The 21766-nt window shown below is 37.0% G+C and overlaps 1 protein-coding gene across 1 annotated transcript in view; it reads right to left on the minus strand.

Annotated features, from left to right (window-relative positions):
- ADAM12 (ADAM metallopeptidase domain 12) overlaps nucleotides 1–21766 on the minus strand; it is a 306835-nt gene that overhangs the window by 71374 nt on the left and 213695 nt on the right. The window contains exon 11 of the mRNA XM_083364104.1: nucleotides 12663–12811. Within this exon, the coding sequence (XP_083220230.1) occupies nucleotides 12663–12811 (149 nt within the window). The remainder of the gene's footprint in view (nucleotides 1–12662; nucleotides 12812–21766) is intronic.

Raw genomic sequence — 21766 nt, forward strand, 5'->3', positions numbered from 1 at the left:
CTGGCCTCTAATGTACAAACTGCTCCCAAGAGCTCAAAATGTATCTAGGTTGTCAATAAATAAAGTGGATATAAGCCTAACTTTCTTAATAAGGCTGTTGTGAGGATAAAGTGAGGGAAGGAGGTTGAGGAGTAGGAGAAGGAGAGAACGCTATGTTTACTGAAGAAAGATTGGATACTGATGCAATGAATAAATAATTGAGACAATTTAATTCTGAACGGAGAAGTCTTTCAACTCTGCCTGACAATAATGGAGCTGAAGGACACAAAGCTGTTATCAAACACTTATTTGGTTTCCATGGTCATTTCTTGTTTCTTCAGTTCTCTTCTCTATCACTTAAATATAATTACTGTATCTTCATTTGTTTCTTCATTATCTACCAAACAGGCTTCTTTTTGGGATGTAAAGTAATTTTGAGTTAGTTCTTTTTTATTCTTTCCAATCCAATGTAATATTTGAAAGGAATTATGTATAGAGGCTTGAGATACTGTCTGTCTGTCAACACAACAATTCTCCAAAAATCAAACACAACAGGATCAAAATTGGTGGATGGGTAGAGAAACTACCCTCCACCCAAAAAAAGAGTTTGCAAATGGCTGAGGAAATCTTCAGGAAGAGGAAAACCAGCATTCCCTACAGACCGCAGCTCAAAATGCTACTGATTGCCCCATTCTAAGTCCTCTGTCCTCTTTCCCATGTGCGTCAAAGCAAACTTTAGGTAATCTGTGCTGTGCTTCTCAAATATATGACACAGGGAGAGAAGAAAAATACACACAGAGAGCGAGAGACATTAAATATGCATCCATTCTGATAAAAATCATCTCTCTCTCTCTCTCTCTCTCTCTCTCTCTCTCTCTCTCTCTGTGTGTGTGTGTGTGTGTGTGTGTGTGTGTTTGTGTGTGTGTGTGTGTGAGAGAGAGAGAGAGAGAGAGTCACACCATCCTGATTGGACACACCCAAGTGCAACATATTATTTCATTATGCTGGTGATGACCTATAAAGCCCTAAATGGCTTGGGTCCGGGATATCTGAGGGAACACCTGCTGCCGGCATCAAGCTCCCTTCGTCCAATGTGCTCCCACAGGGAGGGTCTTCTCAGGGTGCCACCGGTAAGAGATTGCTGGCGGACGACACCCAGGGATAGGGCCTTCTCAGTGGGTGCGCCTGCCCTTTGGAACCAGCTGCCAGTGGAGCTTAGGACTGCCCCCGACCTCCGTTCATTCTGCCGGGACCTGAAGACCTGGCTCTTCGAGCTCTCTGGCCCAGGCTGAGAATTTGAATTTTAGTTTAATTTTAATTTTAACTGGGGTTTTACTTATTCAGGGACGAATATAATTTTTTAAATTTGTTTTTAACTTTTGTATTTTTGTTTTTAATCACCCTGTAAACCTCCCTGAGTCCTTCGGGAAAGGGCGGTATATAAATGTAATAAATAAATAAATAAATAAATAAATAATCCAGAAGAAAATACAGATGTAGCCATTGCTGAAAAGGGATGGGAAAGAATTCCAGAAATCATGCTTTGCAGAGTGTTTAAACATCTATGACAAATCTTTTGGTTTATGGGCATGTAAACTGTAGATCTAGCTCATCATCTTTTGTTCTCAGAGGAATATATGATCTGAAGAAATGCATAATGGTGCACTACAATTTCAGACAAGAGTCTTTCCACTCCCAGAACCACTTATATGAATTATAAATTATCCTTGATATGTCCTTGATATAAATGGAACACAAAGCATATGCTTTACCATTGAAGTACTCAGAGCTAACTAGTAAGAGTTAAAATTGAGGGGGATGTCCTCGCTTTCTCTGTCCCTCATTTCCTACTTCAGGTCATATATCTACTGTAAGTGGGTGCTTTCATCTTTATGGCAGATGTCATTTTTTTGCAATCATTCATATGAATTTCACCTGAATTTCAATAAGGATTGTGTCTGTGTTGTTTCTATAATGTATGAATAAACATAGGCAGTCAAGCATCTGATTGTAAAATACAGAATTTAGTATATAACAAGTTGAGTTTCTGACATAAAATTAGGGTTGAATAACAACTCTGTATTTACTCTCCTGGCATGCCACTGTGATAATTCAAATGAAGTGTGCCATTAATAACTTGGCATGTTATTATGTCTCTTTTTACATTATAACATAAAACATTTTCCAGAAGCTGTGTTAGGAAGATGCAACTATACAAGCTGTAGACAATTACAGAAAGTATGGCTTTATTACAGACACACACACACACACACACACACACACACATAAATGTATCTCAGATTGTGAGGTTTAATTTGAGAAATAGTCAAATAAGCAGTTATACAAGGAAAATGCAAGATTCCAATCAGACGGCATCAAAAAGGACCAATGGCTGGATAATTTTGAAAAGTATTTCCAAAGGAAGTAACAACTCCTTTCTAGAGGACACAGCATAATAGTTCCACAATCACAAAACTGCCAAGTAAAGCATAATAAACTGTATTTTCCTTTGACAAATATACAGCAAGATCTTTCTTTTTTTTTAAAAAAAATAGAAATCTGTGATCAAAGTGAAGCAATGCTAACTCAATTTATCAAGCTTGACATCACTTCTAACTGTATTCCCAAATTATCTGCTATGCAAAGCTCTGTGGAAGCTATACTCAACTGTTGTTCCTGTTGAAAACTAAGCACTCAAGGAAAGTACTTAAAATCAGTTTACATTTGCCTCTGCTTTATCTATTATTCCATTTCCTTTAAATTGCTACCTCATTAATAACAATTAACTTGACAGCAAAGGGTCTGGATTTCACAATTTACTGTTTAAGACTTAATATCAGCCCAGTGATTTAAGAAAACAAAAGAAAACCAGAGAGAGGAAGGTCACCCTGGTTTCACACTTAAGGGAGAAAAAAGAGCAAAAGTTGTAACATTCTTTGTAGCTTTTGCCAACGTTAAAGAAAATTGTAGATAAGGAACCAAACTAAATTAGTTTGTGCCTAAATTGTTGCACTAAACATGACATCTATTCCTAACAAAAAGTGAATCACGATAAATCACTGACATTACTATTGGAAGCACATTGCTTGCAATCAGCTTCCAAGTTGCCTCCTCTACTCTTGTGATTAAATGAATGCTGCTGGGCATATAATTCAGAAAATCTTCAAGAAATGTCAAGCCTTCACAACATGATGAGGGATATTAATTAATGCAAAACTTATGCTAGGACTTAACTAATATTTAAATAATTATTTACAAAGCTATGGTTTTTTCCCCCTTTCCCTGATGACAAAGCATTTTTATAATGCAAAACAGGGGAACATCCAAAATTGAAATCCTAGAAGACAGAACTGACACAATAGAACACAGCATTGGTTTTTATTAACAGGTAGAGTGGTAGAGAAGAACAAACCCGACCCAAAGAGATGCTTACCAAAAGAAGGTTCCCAGAATTGTCAATCAATAGGCATCTTGTAAGTATTTTATTTTTTCTGGCACTCTGCTATATAAAACCATAGCTGGAAGCACTAGTATTTCATCCTAGGCTGTTTTGACAAAACATTTTACCAATATGTCAAAAAACCTACTATGGAAAGGACTGAACCAGTGACAAAACTTTATTTTTGGTCATTGTGTTTTATGTACATATGGGAAGATAGATAGATAGATAGATAGATAGATAGATAGATAGATAGATAGATAGATAGATAGATAGATAGATAGATAGACAGACAGACAGACAGACAGACAGAGACAGAGATATTCCCATATCTATATAGACATATAGAAAAATTCTATACATGTTCTTGTCAAAAAGGATATATAGAAGAAGTTAAAACAGATTTTACTATAGACAGAAGACTGATAACAATATTAGTTTTGAAAACTGCAGATCATGCCAATCTGTAAATCATAAATAAGCATTAAATTATTTGGGTCACTAATTATAGAGCTGTTTTGTGCAGTGATCTATGTCAGCAATACACTGATGGAAGATGATGTAGCTCTTGCCTTACCTCACAAATAGAGGATAAAATGATATTAGTCACTAGCAAACCTTGTCTAGTTACATACACACCGCACCATCAGCCCAAACCTTCCAATTATTAATCTGAATCCTGTATCATCACTGTTTCCCGAGTGTATGTAGAATACAGTTGGGTTGTCAGGTAGTTGCTAGATTGGAGGATCTAGCTGACCTAGAATAGGCTGTGCATGACTGACATATGTCATACGAATCACACATGTGTCCTATGGCCAAAATGTGCTTCAGTTGACTGTATCCATAGTCTTAGCAAGGGAAACGAATGCCTATACCATCACAAACACACACACACCATGTATGTCTGTGTGTATGTATGCATCAGCTGTTTATCTTTTTCATATTGCATAAAAAAACCTAGAGAATTAAGTAATACTTATAGCATCCACCTTACATGAAGAATAAGCAAACAGTATGGCTTAATCCATCATTTTAAAATAACTTTCATTAAAGAAAGCAGCTGCTTTAAATTTAGATCTATTTATAATAGGAAAAAGAAGACAAATGACATAGCATTAATCAAATGAATGTCTGGTTTTCACAAAGAGTAAACATCTCTCTCAGCAGTCACATTATATAGTTGGATGCTCACATTATTATGTTTATTTTTCTGTTTGTTTATTAGATTTGTACAGCTACCCATGTGGACTTTTTGATGCTCTGTGAGCTTGGTTGTTGCTTGCAAATGTTTCATTAGCCAGCTAAAAAACATCAGACTTGTACTGATGATGTTACCTAGTTGAATAATGAAACGTCTGCAGCTCAATAACCACATTCTGAGAGCACCAAGAACTCCACAGTTATTGAAGTATCCCAAGATAAAATATAACCCCTCTCACAGAAAAAAAAATATGAACAACACCAGAACTTATCTAACCATTGACCCACTTGACCTGACCCAAATGCCTGAGTAAAGAGTCTGTTCTTCTGGTCCCTACAGAAGGCTAACAGGATTGGAGCAATATGAATCGCCAAATGCTCCTTCCTTTTTTTTTTTAAATACATACACAAAGTATATAGCAAGTTAGCCTAACTAGGAAAATGCTTAGTTAAGAACCTTATTTTGATATGCTGAGGTTTGGGGCAATTTTGGACATTGTTTAAAGTTATAATGATGTCTTTTTCCATTGGAAAAAATTAAAGATATTTATAATGGTTTTAAGTGTTTAATAGCAAATGAAGAATGATTGTCCCTCAGCTGCACCCTATTGATTTCAAGAATTTAAACGAAATGCTGACAGAAGACTATTCTGACATTTCATGCTTGTTTCTTCCCAATGAAAATAGGGAAGAATTGAACTATATCACAGTGATTTTTTTTAAAATGCAAGTTATATTGCTGGCAAAAGGGCAAAACAGCAAGTCTGTCACAACTAATTTATTGGGCAGCAGTGAACTTCAGGATTGTGTTTGTGTGTGTGTGTGTGTATTTAAATTCACACTGGGCTGGAAATATAGATGCTGCAGAATTTAATTAGGAACGGTTTACCTTGCCAAGATAATTTCATTTTCTAAAAATCATTAAACAGATAAATTCAGAAGGTTCTGCTGATTCTGCATATAAACATCTATAACCAGCAGGCCTGAGAAAGGCAAAGCATTTCTAATTTAAGAAAAATCAGTTAATCTGGGGTTAACCATTCTTGGCTGCAACTAATAATTGCTGTGCTTACTGAAGATGTTCAGGTGTATTAATCAATTCTCTCAATTTTAATTCCTCCACACATCCATTATAGCAAACTACCACATGTACAATGGACAGAAATAAAGAGGGTTATTCTTTGCATAAGAAGCAGATGGCACAAGTAGAAATTCAAGCTTCTTCTGCTTTACACACCTCATTGTGTCCAGGTTTCCACAAAACTTCCTTTCACCTGGTTTGTTTCTGATGATGATACCATTTCCAGGCAAAACACAAGCACAACCCAACTCAAGAGAAACTTTAAGTAAAACACTGATATAAATGGACTAGCTGTTTCCAAAGCTTCAAGATATTATTCCTCCATTTCTGCTGGAGCTCTGAATCAGATTGAGGGGAAGCCCGTATTCCAAAGAGGATGGGACAATCTGGATTAGATTTTTATTTGTACTCATTTGAGTGGAAAGATCTCATTTGTTCCACTTCAAATTCGAGCTCTCCCTAGAGCTCTGATCTGGTCTATTGCTTAAAATCATAGATATAGTGTATTATAAATTATGGCTCCATTGCCTGCATTTTTTTGCCCATGGGGTAGGAAATGGGTTTTGTTGTTTGTGTAAGCTGCAGTGGTGGAGAGCAGGAAGGAGAATATTATCTGACCTTAACTAATAATAGTCTTTGTAGTGCCCCTCTCCCCCAATCTGTACTGTGGGAAGTTGACCAATCTTGGAAAATATTACTTTGCTGCTGTATGATGATGTTTTATGATTTGACTTAACTAGCTGGTTGGCTTAATGGCTGACTTCTTTCATTACATTAATCTTTTAGATTTCTTCCTACTTTCAGAGTACCACATTTGGAAGAGGCACCACTGATCTTTACACAACTCCTTTCTTGGACAAATCCCTCCAAGTCTTGAAATCTATCAGATATACAGATGTCCTGATAAACAGATCTTTTTTTTTTGCTCATAATTTCATGGCACTCTGCCTTAAAACAAGAAAGAAGTGGTCATGGTACCTTGGTACTCAACTGCTTTGAAACACAGTGAATTTGGTACTCAATGCATTTTGATGCAAAAATTTTGTCTCAGTACTCATTGTTTGTTTGATACTTGACACACAAGCTAGAACTTGTCGGTGTCAGCTGCCTTGTATCTCATTACATTATTCCTTACAGGAAAAAATTGGTACTCATCATTTTTGGTAGTCATCGCACCTCCTGATAACGATGAGTACTGAGGTATTACTGTATTTAGAAGAATGAACTTTAAAGAAACGTAGCTGAAAAATCTTGAGATTGATTTCTAGGAATGTCAGGGTGTTTCATCTGTTCATATTAGCCTAAACGTCCTGCCAGCTTTACCCCATTTGGATGAAAAATAAGGCAAATTAAAATCATTCCTGGATGATCCAGAGTATACGAGAACATTTCTGAAGCTCTGGACCTAGTCCTTACAATGAACTGGATTGTCTCTGTACACCTCTTGTTTCTACTACTTATAATGCAAATAGGAATGAATCTTTCTCTTTTTAAAATTATTTTCACTAAAAATAACTGCTGTTTGAGAAGAAAAAAAATCTGGGTATTACTATTTATTAAAAATGTATAAATCCATGATGTTTTCCATGGGAGAAACCATCGCACAGGGATGACAATCTAAGCAAGGAAAAACCTTGAATTTCAAGAAATAAATTTTAGGAAATGTGCTCCCTATTGCAATTAAGACAGAGGACCCACATTAAACTCAATCATCCACCAAAATGGACTTGGATGAGGGCTCTGAAGAAAGGGCAGGGGCTTGTCTCTGATCTCATTATGTGTAGAAGTGAGTTTGCATATGTATTGGAAATCATCATTCAGAGAGGCCCTAAGACTCTCCAGAGAGTTACAGCTTTCAGTGTACATCAATTGGCAGTGTTTAGGTAAGTTACTTGCCAAAGCAAATACATTGCTTTAAACTTCCACTGTGTTATTGTTCCCAAGCTACCCATATGAAATGAATGAAATGAGAGATGAAAGAATAGTTTTAAGCAAGCAGGATACAAATGATGTATGGTGTATTACTAATATCATTGCCTTTCAATAACATCATATGGGTATTTTCCTTTTATCTCTGAATTTTCATTGAAGATGGCTTCAAAGAAGCTGAATTCTTAATATACCAACTATTTAAATAATCTGGTAAAAATCAAGTTCAGAATAGTTGTTATTTTTAAAACCTATTCTATTTTAAAACATACAGCAGAACATATTCATACGTGTCCATATATTCTTTCTCCATGCTATATTTTGGGACCAGGAATCACATTAATGTTTTATGTTATGTTATAAAACATTATCTCATATTTTATAAAAGAAATTACAGTGCTGTTTTACCAAGAAGGACTTCAAGAAATGTCAAAATCCCTACTGAAATCCATAGAATGGTAAAATGTATCTATAGCATTTGCATTGCAACCACAGGCAATCAGCAGGCTTGAATTGCTATTGAATTGGAAAGGATGGCAAAGACATTATGGTAGTATTATAATGAATCTATAATGGGAGCAAACGTCTTTAAAGCTTGAAGTTTTCAATCCAGAAATTTTTTTACCATGATTGTGTCCTTTCACCCCTCCTTTTCCATGTCTACACTGAAAAATATTTGATGAACTAAGCACTACACCAGGACTAAATATGAAGATATGAAAATAAACAAGATATACAGATGATATTGTGCTCCTGGTAGAAAAAGAAAAGAATCAAGAGCTTCTAACTGAGAATACAGCAAGTGAAAACTTTGTGGGAATGGCTGGTGAGTATGTGCACTTGTGCACGCACCCCCCACTCTTGCTAGTGCCACCGCATGGGCGCTAGTAGCCCCATTTGCACATGCGTGGGGGTGCTAGCACCACTGCCAGCATTACGTGGGTGCTAGTGACCCGCTCGCGCATGCATGTGGACACTAGTGCTACTGCAGTGCATGCGCCAGTTTGTGCTTGCGCATGTGCACACACACACACACACATTTCCCTGCTCCCCACTTTCCCTCTGGGCCGCCAAGCCAAAAAGATTGTGGAGCTCTGATATATAAATATTTTTTTAAAAAAAGATAAAAAAATATCCAAAATTTAAATCAATGATCTATAATGCCATTCTTAAACAAGTCAAGAACTGTATTTGTCTTGACACTTGTTCACAGAAGATGGAAAAACAGCTGGTGAAATAAAGAAAGGAAAACTTTTCTAAGCATGAAAAATATTCTGACCTCAAGGAAAATTGACTTAAAATTAACAGTGAGAATTATTAATTATAACATATGGTTAATTCTTCTTTATAACTGTGAGACATGAACCATATTTAAGGAGGTTTTGAAAAGTGGCATTTAGGATGAATAAAAAGATCAAATCCTCAAGTCCAAGGGATGGCATAGGAATAAAGAAGCCTCAAAAGGCCATCAAAGAAAGAAAACAGACATTACTGGGTCATATACTCAGATGCAACTCTATAAAAAGATGGCTAGAAAAAAATAGGGTAAAGAAAACAAAGCAATGGATTAAAAAAGACATTTGGAATATCAATATACATATATAAACTGGAGAGGTCTAAATTATGAAGACTGTGTCAAGTGTGGAAGAAAGGCAGACTTGGGGTTTTGCTTAATCTCTGAATGCCCTGAAATACCTTTCTGGAATCAGATCTGAAGTATTGTGCAATCCTAATAAGAAAGATGTCAGGTTCTCCAACAGCTGCCTAAAACCAAAAGTAATTATTTTCCAAGCAAAGTTTTATTGAGAATACAATTCTTATAAAGGCTAACTTATAAAGGCTAACGTGATTCCAAAGAAGCTTATTTGATCTCTTTATTTGTACTCAGATTCATGCTTGACCAAGTCTTATGTCAGTGGGTGGGAGTTACTGAACAATGGTGTAGCCAATAACAACATATGTTTATCAGAAAGCAAATTTAACCTGTTGCTGTCTTTCATCCTCAACAGCCCACTAGAATGCTTCCTATTATTTCAGCTCATCTTTATTTATTTTTTTCTGGAGAGTGTGACATGAAAATAATTACTGGATAAAGCAATGAGTGTTAGTCAGTTTCTCAACACTCAATTCTGTCCCTGTGTATACTCCTCAACCCCCTCAACCATCTAGTCAAGTCCAGCAGGAGTCTAGCAAGCATCTCAGTTGTGTTCATGAGGCTATTTGCTGAATCTCATGTAAACTTGTAATGTACATCCATTTATTTCCTGCTTGCTGTCTCCTCTTTCAATAATTTCAACAACCGGTTCAAAATTGTTGAGCTGAAGCAATTTAATCATGCTCTACTGGGAGGCATAGTCTCTCCTAAGCCTGTAAACTAATTAGTGCTGGGCAAAGGTTACAAATGGACTGGTTTCAAATTCATTATTAAAATAAAATGACACAAGTGTCATGACTTCCTTCCTTCCCCTAGCCACAAAACATTTAATAGAGAACCAAGCAGACAGATCTTAACAGTGACATCTTCAAAGATGTTTCTCTGTTAAATAAGATTTTCTTAGTACTTTAAGTACTTTTTACAAGCACTTATATGATGGTATGTTGAACGTATACTGTTCCAGAAATTGTTAAAGTTTGGTGAGAAGAAGGATCAAAGACACATAATTATGCCTGTTACAATATGCAATTTTGATACACCAATAATACAAAAATGTATGCAAATGATAGAATATACTGACCTTGTATCAGTATCTGAATGTCAATATATTATTGCTAGCATAAAATGCTAATCAATATTTTGCTATGGGGCAGTGGTAACCTGTAGCTTTGTATAAATAGAAAGAAGGCTAAAAGGCAGAAAGGTTTCTTCAGTAAGATTTCATGTGAAAAATAAAATGAAGACTCAACTAGACATGAGAAATAAAGTTCTCATGACAAAAGATGGTTCTTAAAATAACAGATGGATACCATATGAATTGGATGAGGCAACAGCATCCAGAATGAGAAAAATACCAAGAGCGCTGGTGCACTTGCTGAAAGGTGTAAAAATATATGGGAAATCTTTGTAATCATTACATCAGATAAGATACATGAACAATAGTGTTCCTCCTCAAGTCATCTGGAACTCCTCACGCTGGCTGAGGAATTCTGGGAGTTGAAGTCCACAAGTCATAAAAGGGCCAAGTTTGAAGACCCCTGAGTTAGACTTTCAGTTGGGTAGGTGTGAAAGATGTGCAAATATGGATTGGGTGAGGCTTAGTTTCTACAAGTCTCAAGTCTCTGGAGAAAAAAAAAGTACTGGTATTGCTTTGCTGTCCTCATGGTGAATGTGAAACTATATCTCATTATTATTATTTTGGAGATCTCATCTCCCAAATCTTGATAATTATTTCTCCTACATAATATAAAACAAATTGAAGGAATTACTTGTGGCAAATAAGAATAACTCCTAGATAAGTTGTTCAAAGAACTGAGGTTATCATTTCTATTACAACAGAGGTATCTAGCAAAATGTTGTTTGATTTGTAGGGCTGGTAAGCAATTCTGTGACCTAGTGATTTTTCTGGACTAATTTCCAGGCTAATCAAAATGTCCATTTGTAAAATCACCCAAATTTTCTTTAAAAATTCTGAATAAGCATTCAAACCAGTAACTCTCCTAAAATACTCAAGATGGCAATACAAATTATTGGTCCTGGCTGATTCAGAATTAAGCATTTTCAGCTTCCTGAAGACAACATGACATACAAGAAGGAAAAAAGAATATTTATTTCAAACCAGCAGTGAAAAAAAGAAAGGAGATTAAAATGAACTTGACATCTGGATGTGATTGGTAAACCAGGCTATCATTAACAAGCACTTGTATTACCATTGCCACCTGATTTTGTTTAAACAATAGGCAACAGAGCAGAAAATAAATTCCATGTATATTCATAAATAAAACCACATTGGCAGCAGTATCTTTAACTAAAGGACAATGTTCATATTTATGTGCATACATACATTTAAAAATAATGAAAAAGGGGATCATCTTCTCAAAAGCAAAAAAAGTAACCTAGTCTCTTAAATTGAGCACACTATGATTTAAATAAATTGAGCTAGTTAAAACATGTTTTTATTCTCAGGGTAATTTATTTTGATTTTGCAGACCCTCAGCTTCAAACAATAAATGCATAGAAAAAAATGAAAAAAATTCTATGAAAAAAATAGGCACTGCATTCAGGATGAGGACAAAACTATTTGAACCAGCAATAGAATACTATTGGGCTCTGACTGGGGTAGAATGACCTAAATTGTGTGTTCCTAGTAATGTATTCCAAGATGGTATCTGAATTTTTAACAGCTGCATCACACTGCTGCCTCACATTTAATTGGCTGTCTACAAGAACGCCCAGATCCTTTTCCTATGTACTATTGCCAAGCCAGTTCTCCTCATCATATACATGTGGTTTTTATTTTGCAGAACTTCTTGTTACACTTAAATCCATCCTATTCATTTCAGCCCACTGCTCAAGCCTGTCTAGATCTTTTGGAATCCACCACTTCTCAAGTATTACTCATCCCTTCCAGTTTTGTATCATCTGCAATGATACAAACACTGTTGTTCAAGAACACTGGGCAAAGGGTGTAGCCCTGGGACATTCCACTCAGTACATCCCTCAAGCTAAAATTAATGAAGAGACTTTGAGTGGTGTCATTCTGCAATCATCAAGACCCTGCTTTACCATTTTAGTAAAGAGAACATCTATAGTCCCTAGATCCCTTGATCTACCAAGCTAATACAGTGGTACCTTGGTATTCGTCATTAATTGGTTCTGGGAGGGGCTATGAGTACCAAAATATATTTGTTTTCTTCAAGAATTGAAAATTTAGAATATTTTTATTCTAACAATTTATGGGAGACTCTTTGCACTAACATCTCATTGTTATGAACAGGATGTATTCTTCTTATGAGGTTTTTGGAGTTATACCTCTCATCTAAAAGAAAAGTTACAGTAAAAGGCAAACATTTTTTCCAAATATAATTTGCACTTACCCAGTTGAAGGGTTCATAATACAGCCACCTTTGTCTGCAGTTGTTTTGCAGTTGCAACCTCTTTCCAGTGTATCATGGTTCATACCAAAATTGTGGCCTAGTTCATGAGCCAGAGTTACTGCTGCGCCCAATGGATTGTCTGCATGATCCTAAATAGAAAGCACAGAAATAGAGAAAATGAATCCCATTGTAATAAAAAATCCAATCCTGGAGCACGTCCTAATTTATTAAAAATTATTGTAGGCTCAGAAATGTGTATTACGGTACCAGATATAATTTGTATTATTATGACACTTGCCGTTTTCCAAATTCATATTTGCCTTATCTAATTAGGAGTTACACATGCTGGTAGCCTTGTAATACTGTTTGAAAGGCAATCATTTGAGGCAGTAATAGAAAACTATTTTTATATCAGCAGTTATCAATGCAATTTCATACACATTGTTTACAGAAAAACATAATGAAATTATCAAAGAAAATGTTTATAAAAACAGACTCTGAAAGCATGAATTAGATTAGCAGTATATAATATTATTTGAAATAATTTGCAGTGTGAAGGGGATTTTTTCATAGTTGCATTTCAAATGGTACAATATGCAGTTGCTGAGCCTATTTCAGGTTTGAAAGATATGCCATGTTGGCCTGTTATGTCTACGTACACTATGTAAAGCAGGGGTGTCAAACTCAATTTCATTGAGGGCCGCATCAGCATTGCAGTTGCCCTCAGGGGGCCGGGTGGGCATGGCCTGGGTGGGTGTGGCCTACTGGGTGGGCGTGGCTAGAGTGCGTATGGCCTACTGGGTGGGCATCAAGGGTGCCTGTGGGGGCCTGGGCAGGAGTTGTTCTGAACCAGCCAACTACCGGCCTTGTAATAAGGCAAACCCCTGTTCAAACAGTAGAGACTGGAGAGGGTCTGAGGCTGCAAAGCGTCTGCCAAGATTTATTACTCAATTAACAGAACAAGAAACAAAAACACTGGAACTTGAATCCTCAAGCGGAAGGGTTGCTTTCAGCAACCAGCCCTTCCCCAAACACTCCTTTTATTTAGAGTTCAGGGCGTGGCCTCCCTCTGCCTCCTCCCGAGGAGACCCGCAGCCTTTCTCTGCTTGGTCCTGCTCGACTGCCTCCTGCGTCGGGCGTCCTTGAACAGGGCCAGCTGTGGGTCATCATCCTCCGCACTATCGGGCTCACGCAGCTGAGAAGAGGGCCCTGGCTGGGAGCTCTGCCAAGCCTCCAAGCCATCATCAGCCAGTTCGTCTCCCTCCTCCCCCTCATCTGAGTCATCCGATACATCTGCGCTGGCTGCCGGACCCACAGGCTGGCCCTGAGTCACAACAGGAGTGGGACAGATCTGAGGGTCTCTGGCAGGAGGAGGGTCTCTGGGCCAGGGCCAAGGCAGTGGGGGCCGTTCCCTCACCGTTTCCAGGATGGCTTTGCGGGCCACATGAAACCACTTCGCGGGCCGGATCCGGCCCCCGGGCCTTGTGTTTGACATGTCTGATGTAAACTAATGTAAAGCAACCAGAAATAGCTACTGTGCAAGAGAAAACGCCAAGGCCAATGTCTTCAAGGGGGAGGGTAAAAGTCCTGGGTGCTAAGAAGTGGGATGGGATGAAACATTCATGTTCTGGGAAGCTGCCTACTAAATAGCTCCAGAGAAAACACTGCAAAATTATTTTTGCATTTCCACAGGAACAGTAGGTGTTCTGATTAATTTTTGAAGCCTTCAAATTTCTATAGAAGCCCAACTACATCATTGCAACAAAGGGCTACGGTGCTGATTGGTGTAGCTCTCATGAAATGAAAGGGACCCTGTGATGTAGATGCATCTTCCTATTCATGGTCTGGTTCATGCACGAATGTGTAGCACCGATTGAAACATAAAATGGCGACTTGACTAATAGTCCATTCAAACAGAGCTTTCACAATCCTTTACTTTGTTTATTGGCTCTGTATCCTGTTTCCTATCAATTGAGAAAACTTTTTTTTGATCATTTGAATAAATACAATTACTTGAAAGTATTTCATCCAGAACTTTATGATAGTAATTTTAACACTCAGTTGTGCTGATTTGATCTTGAAGTTTTTTACAGAATGAAGTTGCCCAATATTGTCTTCAATTTGTGGGTTTTTTGGGGTGGTTGGTGGTGGAGGTTACTGCTTCCCCCCCCACCCCCACCCAATTGTATTGCATTGAATAAGATCTGTCATGATCTTCAGGGCTATGTTACCCATGAACCCAGTCATCAGCCCCATAAAGAAGGAAAGAAGAGATCCCAGCATCACTGAGGCTACTAGTTTATGCTAAGTTAGTAAATTCTATTTGTAATATCTATTTTCAGTATAACTACTTTCTTTGTCTATAGACAGCTGTAAAACAAGTGAAACCAATTTCTCTTTTAAAATACTCAAATTATACTTGAATGTTGTAAACCATATTAGGTAATATTTAGTATCCTGTGCAGCCAGTAGGGAAAAAAACATGGCAGAGAAGTTCTGTTCGACTCTTGTCAGGCTGAAAAAGAAATGAATATACAGTACCAGTTTCAGGTTAGTAAATGTTTTATTTCCCCTTAATATATCCCCTGAGCCCCAGTGGCTGAAGAATTGCACCAACAGCACCACAAGAAAGATTTTTGAGATGTAACTTGGACATGGCTCCAGAGCCCCTCAATATCTGGAGGACTGTATTATAATTATAATCTGAATCATAAACTTGTTTATATGATGATAGGGGAAATTATGAACTACTCGGGAATAATCACATTCTGGGAAGAATTAGTCAAATTCTCTCAAGATAGAAAAATCACATACCTCTGACCTGGGGAGATCTATGTAGCATTAGAAACTCTGAATTCCTGATATATTTAATAAACAGGTGTTAATATCATTATTCCTTATATTAAGAAATATAGTGAAAAATAATGTTATAAAGTGTCTCAACTTCAACTGCAAGGAAAGGATGAAGAGATATTGTTATGTAGTTTTCCATTTGTTTTGGATATGTTCAAAAATATTAAACTTTATTTTAAAGAAGCAAACTAAGCCACAAACCATACTTCTAGATTTTTCTTTAAGGTAAGAATGCTCATAATCTTAAATATCCATAGTAGTAAATAAAAGCGAAGATAGTATCACATTGGAGAAAAGCAATCAATGATATAGGTTGAAGACAGCTCCATTATCATCAAGTAGGAAATCAGAACTATTTGGTGCCTTCTGAATACAGGTTTAATAGTTATCTAGATCAAATTCTTTAAGGCAGGAAGTTCCACACTGCAGCCAAATTATTGCACAAAGACATTCTAAACAAACAATTGAAAATTTCCATGTTAATGAGAAAATTACAGGAAGCCAGAAGAATGCTCATGTTTTCTGGTCTGGTTTCCCCCCTTCCTTCCATTTTTAAATTGTTTTCCCTTGTCACCTGTTTTTACAACACGTTTCATAATCATCAGCCTGAAATCATCCATGAGTCCAACCACTTAGGGCAGGGGTAGGCAACCTTGGCTCTTTTATGACTCATGGACTTCAACTCCCAGAATTGACTTGGCTGGCTCAGGAATTCTGGGAGTTGAAGTCCATGAGTCATAAAAGAGCCAAGGTTGCCTACCCCTGACTTAGGGTGACAGAGCCCAAGATTAGGATGGTTTCAATGAGGTACAATCCTTAAAAGTTTACAGGTGATCAGGTTTTGAGAATCAAACTTGAACAATTGCGCAGTAGAGCCATTTCCACTATCTGGTTTTGCAGTGACCTTAGAACTAAATTGTTATCAGGGTTATCTGCATAGGAAGCCAAAATGTTAAGAAGCCAATCAAAGTCCTGCTCCTTTTTTATATTTGCTTACATTTATATAGGGTGCAGAGCTATGATTGCCCCCTCCTTAGAGGTGCTATTCTGTCTTGCCTTAAATCTCAAAGGAAATTAGGGAGGCAAAGACAAAAAGACCAGCTCAAAGAACAAAAAAATAAAAATAAAACACTTGAAACAATTGGAAGGTGTACTAAAGGATTGAAGACAAAGTGCTCCAGCATATGTATTGAGATTCAGAGGGTTAGGTTGGATTATATTCCTCGAAGGACACTTATCTTTTACATGACTGTGTTTAAGTATCTCTAGAGTTGCATTCTCCTAAAGCAGCGTTTTCCAACCTTAGGAACTTGAAGATGCGTGGACTTCAACTCCCAGAATTCCCCAGCCAGCATAGCTGGCTGGGGAATTCTGGGAGTTGAAGTCCACGCATCTTCAAGTTCCTAAGGTTGGAAAACGCTGTCCTAAAGGTCTCCTTTCAGCCAACTGTAAGTTAAGCTGCAACTCTACATGCTTTTCATTTCACCAGTGAATATGGCCCTTTGTAGGCAATATATTGTATTTTACTTGATGGCAGCCAACATAAAATGGGGCAGGGAGTTTCCCCCCACAAAACACCCTAGAATTGGATTTTCCTTATATCACTATTGTATGTATATTGATCAAATAGCAGGGATGCTATGCTGTCACCAGAGTATGTGTTATGACAATATTCTCACCAGTATGAACAGGCTTTGTGCTAAATGCTACTGACCAGTTCTTTCAAGTTGTTTTATAGAAACAAAATCTACTGGCCTGGCACCAAGGACTCTGATTTAATGAGCTGGTGAGCTGCAGCCAAAATATTCCATCATTCTTCCTTCCTACATTTATTAATACTATCAAGCTAAAAAGCAAATGCAAATAAGTGAAGCTATTGGCAAGGGAGTTTTTAACTGTTGTGTCTCCATCCTGGACTGGTTTTCTAAGGCCACCTGATGGCCCCTGACTCTCCAAGGATGACCACACTGTGCCAAAATTAGCCAGGTGCAGCTCCGTGCAGGCTCTTGAGCTCTTAATTGACTAGACTTTACCTCTACAATAGCTTACAGATTTGCACCATCCTATCCAGCTGGTGGGTGAAAAATAACAATCATTGTGCAGCTGCTGGGATAGCTAATTATGTTCCCCTTTTCTTTTGTTCTTTTGTTTTTATTGTTGTGTTGCTATACCATTTGGGGCAGTGCATTTTGTTCCAATCTTATATGTAGTCTTTAGTTTTATTTATTTAAGGTGCACATATGCATACCCTGACAATACTGAGAATGGAAAGGACAATGTTATGCAAACATCCCAAGCACTCTGATTTCTGCAAAGTGAAGAAAGAAATTTTTTAAAAAACCAATATTTTCTTTTAAAAAAGCAACCAATAAGAGGACAGCAAACAAGGAAGACAAATTAAATTCTTTTCCAACACATACAATGTTTCTGGAATGGGAATCAGTGCTCAGAATCGTAGAAGCAATGTATAATACATCTCCTCTCTTCTTTCCTGGAAGAATGATCACAAAAGAACACATTGTCTTCTGCTTCTCTAGTTTGCTTTGGTGGATACAATTAAATGCCCCCTAATCGTCTCTTGGAGATCCTTCTCTGCCCTTTGTGATGAACAAGAGAAATTATTTCTGAAGGAAGATGTAGCAGTAATGTAATAATGTAATAAACTGTCGTGGTTATTTCTGGATAATTAGTAGCAGTAAAACAAAAAAGTGTAGACTTGTTAAAAGGCTACAGGTAGTCCTTGACTTACAACCACAATGGAGTCTCTAATTTTGGTCATAAGTTATTGCAGAGACATCCCCAGACTTGATTTTATGACTCTTTTTATGATGATTGTAAAGTGAGTTCAATGGTTTCATAAAATGAATCACCTAGTTGTTAAGCAAACCATGTGGTCCTTTAGTAAACCCATTCTTTTGAATGGGTGTTTTTTTTTTTTTACTGGAGACCACAAAACAAAGTTTTTGCTGGAAAGAGGCAAAAAGCGCCAGAAACAAGTAAAAAAACAATGTTAATCATAGTCCTGTGATTGTGGGTCTCTGCAATTGGCTGTAAATGCAAGCTGCCTGCCAAATGCCCAAAATGCAATCATGTGACCATGGGTGAGGGCAGTGTCACTGTTGTAACATTGAGGATGGTTCGTAAGTAGCTTTTTAAAAGTCTGTTATAACTTTGAATGGTTATTAAACAATCCGTCATAAGTCAAGAAGTACCGATACTTCAAAACATTTGTGAAAAAACATCCAGATAGGCTGACAGCTTTTATAAAAGTTCTAGATTACTGAAGCCTTCAGCAAACTGGCATATTGGATAACTATATATTCACTGGCTCCCAAGCGAGACTGAACCCACGAAAATAAAATAGTTGGCCCTCAATCTAACCAGATCACGTTACAGATTCTCTCTAATACAGTTAATAGAGGCCACTGGTTCTCTTGGAAAGCATTTGTTCATTATTGAGTCCATTCCTTTGTTGCTAATATCATCAGACTGATTTGAAGGCAATCCAAAGGTTGCCAAGCATGATAGGAAAAGGAGCCCTACCATGGCAGAAAGAGGAATCTCTCATATTAACTGTTCTGTAGTCCAAATTGTATAAAATGAAAGGCTTCTCGTAATAATTGTAGTTTATTTACGGATTATTTTTGCAACCTTATCAGTAACATTTTATTATTATTCCAGCATGGTTGCTTCCTAAAGAGAAAGTAAAGCTGTTGATTATTTCAAACGAGACAGCTGTTTGCAAATGACATTGATATTAACTACAAGGACATAGCGCCAACTGATAATGTCCCCGGTGCTCCTGTACTATCTGTGACCTTGACAACCAAGTTTAAGCAACTACTCTGTCTAATGAAAATTCTTTAGATGACACCTTAGAAAGCAGGCTGATTCACTCTTTTGGCACACCACCAAGGCATGAATGATCAGAAAGCCTATGCAGCCTGGAGGGATTTAAGCAACATTAATGTCAATGACTGGTGCAGCTGAATTATTAGCTGCCGCTCTGCCTTCAGAAGTCAGGCCTAACAATAACCACGAATGAAGGCAAATATACGTGTCTCAGGATCATGTTGCAGGATCCAATCTGGGTTGTTCACTGGGCTTTTTACTTCCAAACTTTTGGATTCTTGCTGGAGCCCATCCTCAAGGTCTGGTGAGAGAGACGTTCTCTGAGGATGGGCTCCAGAATGAGTCTGAAGGCTTGGAAGACTAAACCTCTGGTCCTTGTGACCAACCCAGATTGGATCCTAACAATAACTGCTTAAATTAGGAAACATTTCTTCAGGTTGATGCTTCTAAAAATGGAGAATTGTGAAAAGTTGCTGAACAGCCCAGATAAGAAAAAAGGCCAGCAAGCAAAGATTGACTCAATCTTTTTTTAGATACCTTTGCTAGAAGGATGGTCAAGAGGCAATAATCTGATTTGCTTTTTAGGAGTCTGTGATTAAAATGCAGTCAGAGAGGTATTGACTCTCTGAAGATAATACATCCATCTCCCCTTTTCTTCTCTGAAGACTTTGTTATCACTTTCTAAATGTTATTTGGGACTGCATCACTTCAAACTGCCATGGGAAATTAGGGGTTAATTATCTATCACAGGTGGATGATTTACAACTACCAATAGATTACCCCCTAAAGTTTATTGCAAATGTTTGTATTGGTTGTCTGTTATATTCTGATGATTTAATTACGGGTAAATTAATTGACTGTTTCTCACCTTGTTGGAATGTGCAATAATAATGATAATAAACTGTGATCTTATACTGCAAGAATTAATAAAATCCACTGTGGGATGGTGTGCACTTATGTTAAGCTATTTTTTTTACTTTGTATTAATCAAACATTCGGTATACCATAAACTGGGGCTAAAGCCATAGGGACCCCAGTCCATAAAAATATAAGATGTTCTCATTCTGTTAATTACAGAAGGTTTAGTCTACTTAGTAACCAATGATCATGGATTAGTCCTGCAATGCCTATTTGAAAAATATACAGTTGTTGCTAAAGAAACTCTTTGTGCAATTTGTGTCTTTATCAAATTAGTTCTTGTCTCTCTATCCAGATCTTTAAATAAAGCTTTAAATAAAACCAGAAGTTTCCACAATGCAGCATAACATCATCATGGTCTCCAGCACATTTGTAACCAATATGACAATATTCTCCTAGTGTTAGATGCAATCCAGAGGGACTATTTGTTAATGGGATTCTAGCATACCTGTTTTGCTCCCATTGTTCTCTTTGAAGTGAATAGACCAGGTAGACCTGATAGATTTTATATTTACATTTGGAAAATATAATTTTTCTGCTTTGCCTGCATTGATCTAGAAGTTTGACCTGTTACTTTACAATATTGAAGTAAATAGACAACGTGATATTTTCATGCATTTAGCCTGTAATTATATCTTCGGAGCAATCTGTTCTCTCTCTCTCTCTCTCTTTCTCTCTCTCTCTCTCTCTCTCTCTCTCTCTCTCTCTCTCTCTCTCTCTCTCTCTCTCGTTATTTGAGACAGGATTATCCATAAACAAACATCATTCATACATTCATTCATTCGTTTGTTCATTCATTCATCAGAACTATAAAATATATGATAGATCAAAATGCCTGCAAAAGCAACAAAGTTTCATTTAAAAATAACCAGAAAATACCGTGAATGGTATTTATGTATGTTATTTACAAATGCAATAAGAAATAATATAAAAGTCATTACAACAGATTAATGAAGAATACTAAGTCTACCTTTAATACATTATCCTCTCAATTTTTTTCTGGATGACTCAATCTGTTAAAATAGGTGCTTTTTCCAAAATCAATTTCTCTCAGAGAACATTTCAATATTAAAACATCAGCACTGAATAGTAAATATATTAGAGTAGTGTGGAGAGGGGAAAAAAAAGACAAGATAAAGTTGCAATGATTCCAAGAAGGAAGTATGTGGGGAGGAAAACTAGCAATTCCCAAAATATGCATGCATTACCCTGTAATCAGCCTGAAGTGTTAATTAGACTCACATGAATGATGGGTATTTCAGAATACATTTAGGAATTGTAGCTTATTTTAGAATTGTATTATAGGCATTTCTGTAGCTGTTTCCAAAGGAAAAGTGCATTATCTATTTGTGAAGCATAACTTTTGGTTGTGAATATAAACTTGCCATCTGACAGATAATTATTTATTTAATTTGTATACCACCAGCCTCAACTGATTCCCTGTGGTTTACATCGTAGTCACCTACAATGAAATACAATTA

Source organism: Vipera ursinii (genome assembly GCF_947247035.1).
Source record: "Vipera ursinii genome assembly, chromosome: 5".
Lineage (NCBI taxonomy): Eukaryota > Metazoa > Chordata > Lepidosauria > Squamata > Viperidae > Vipera > Vipera ursinii.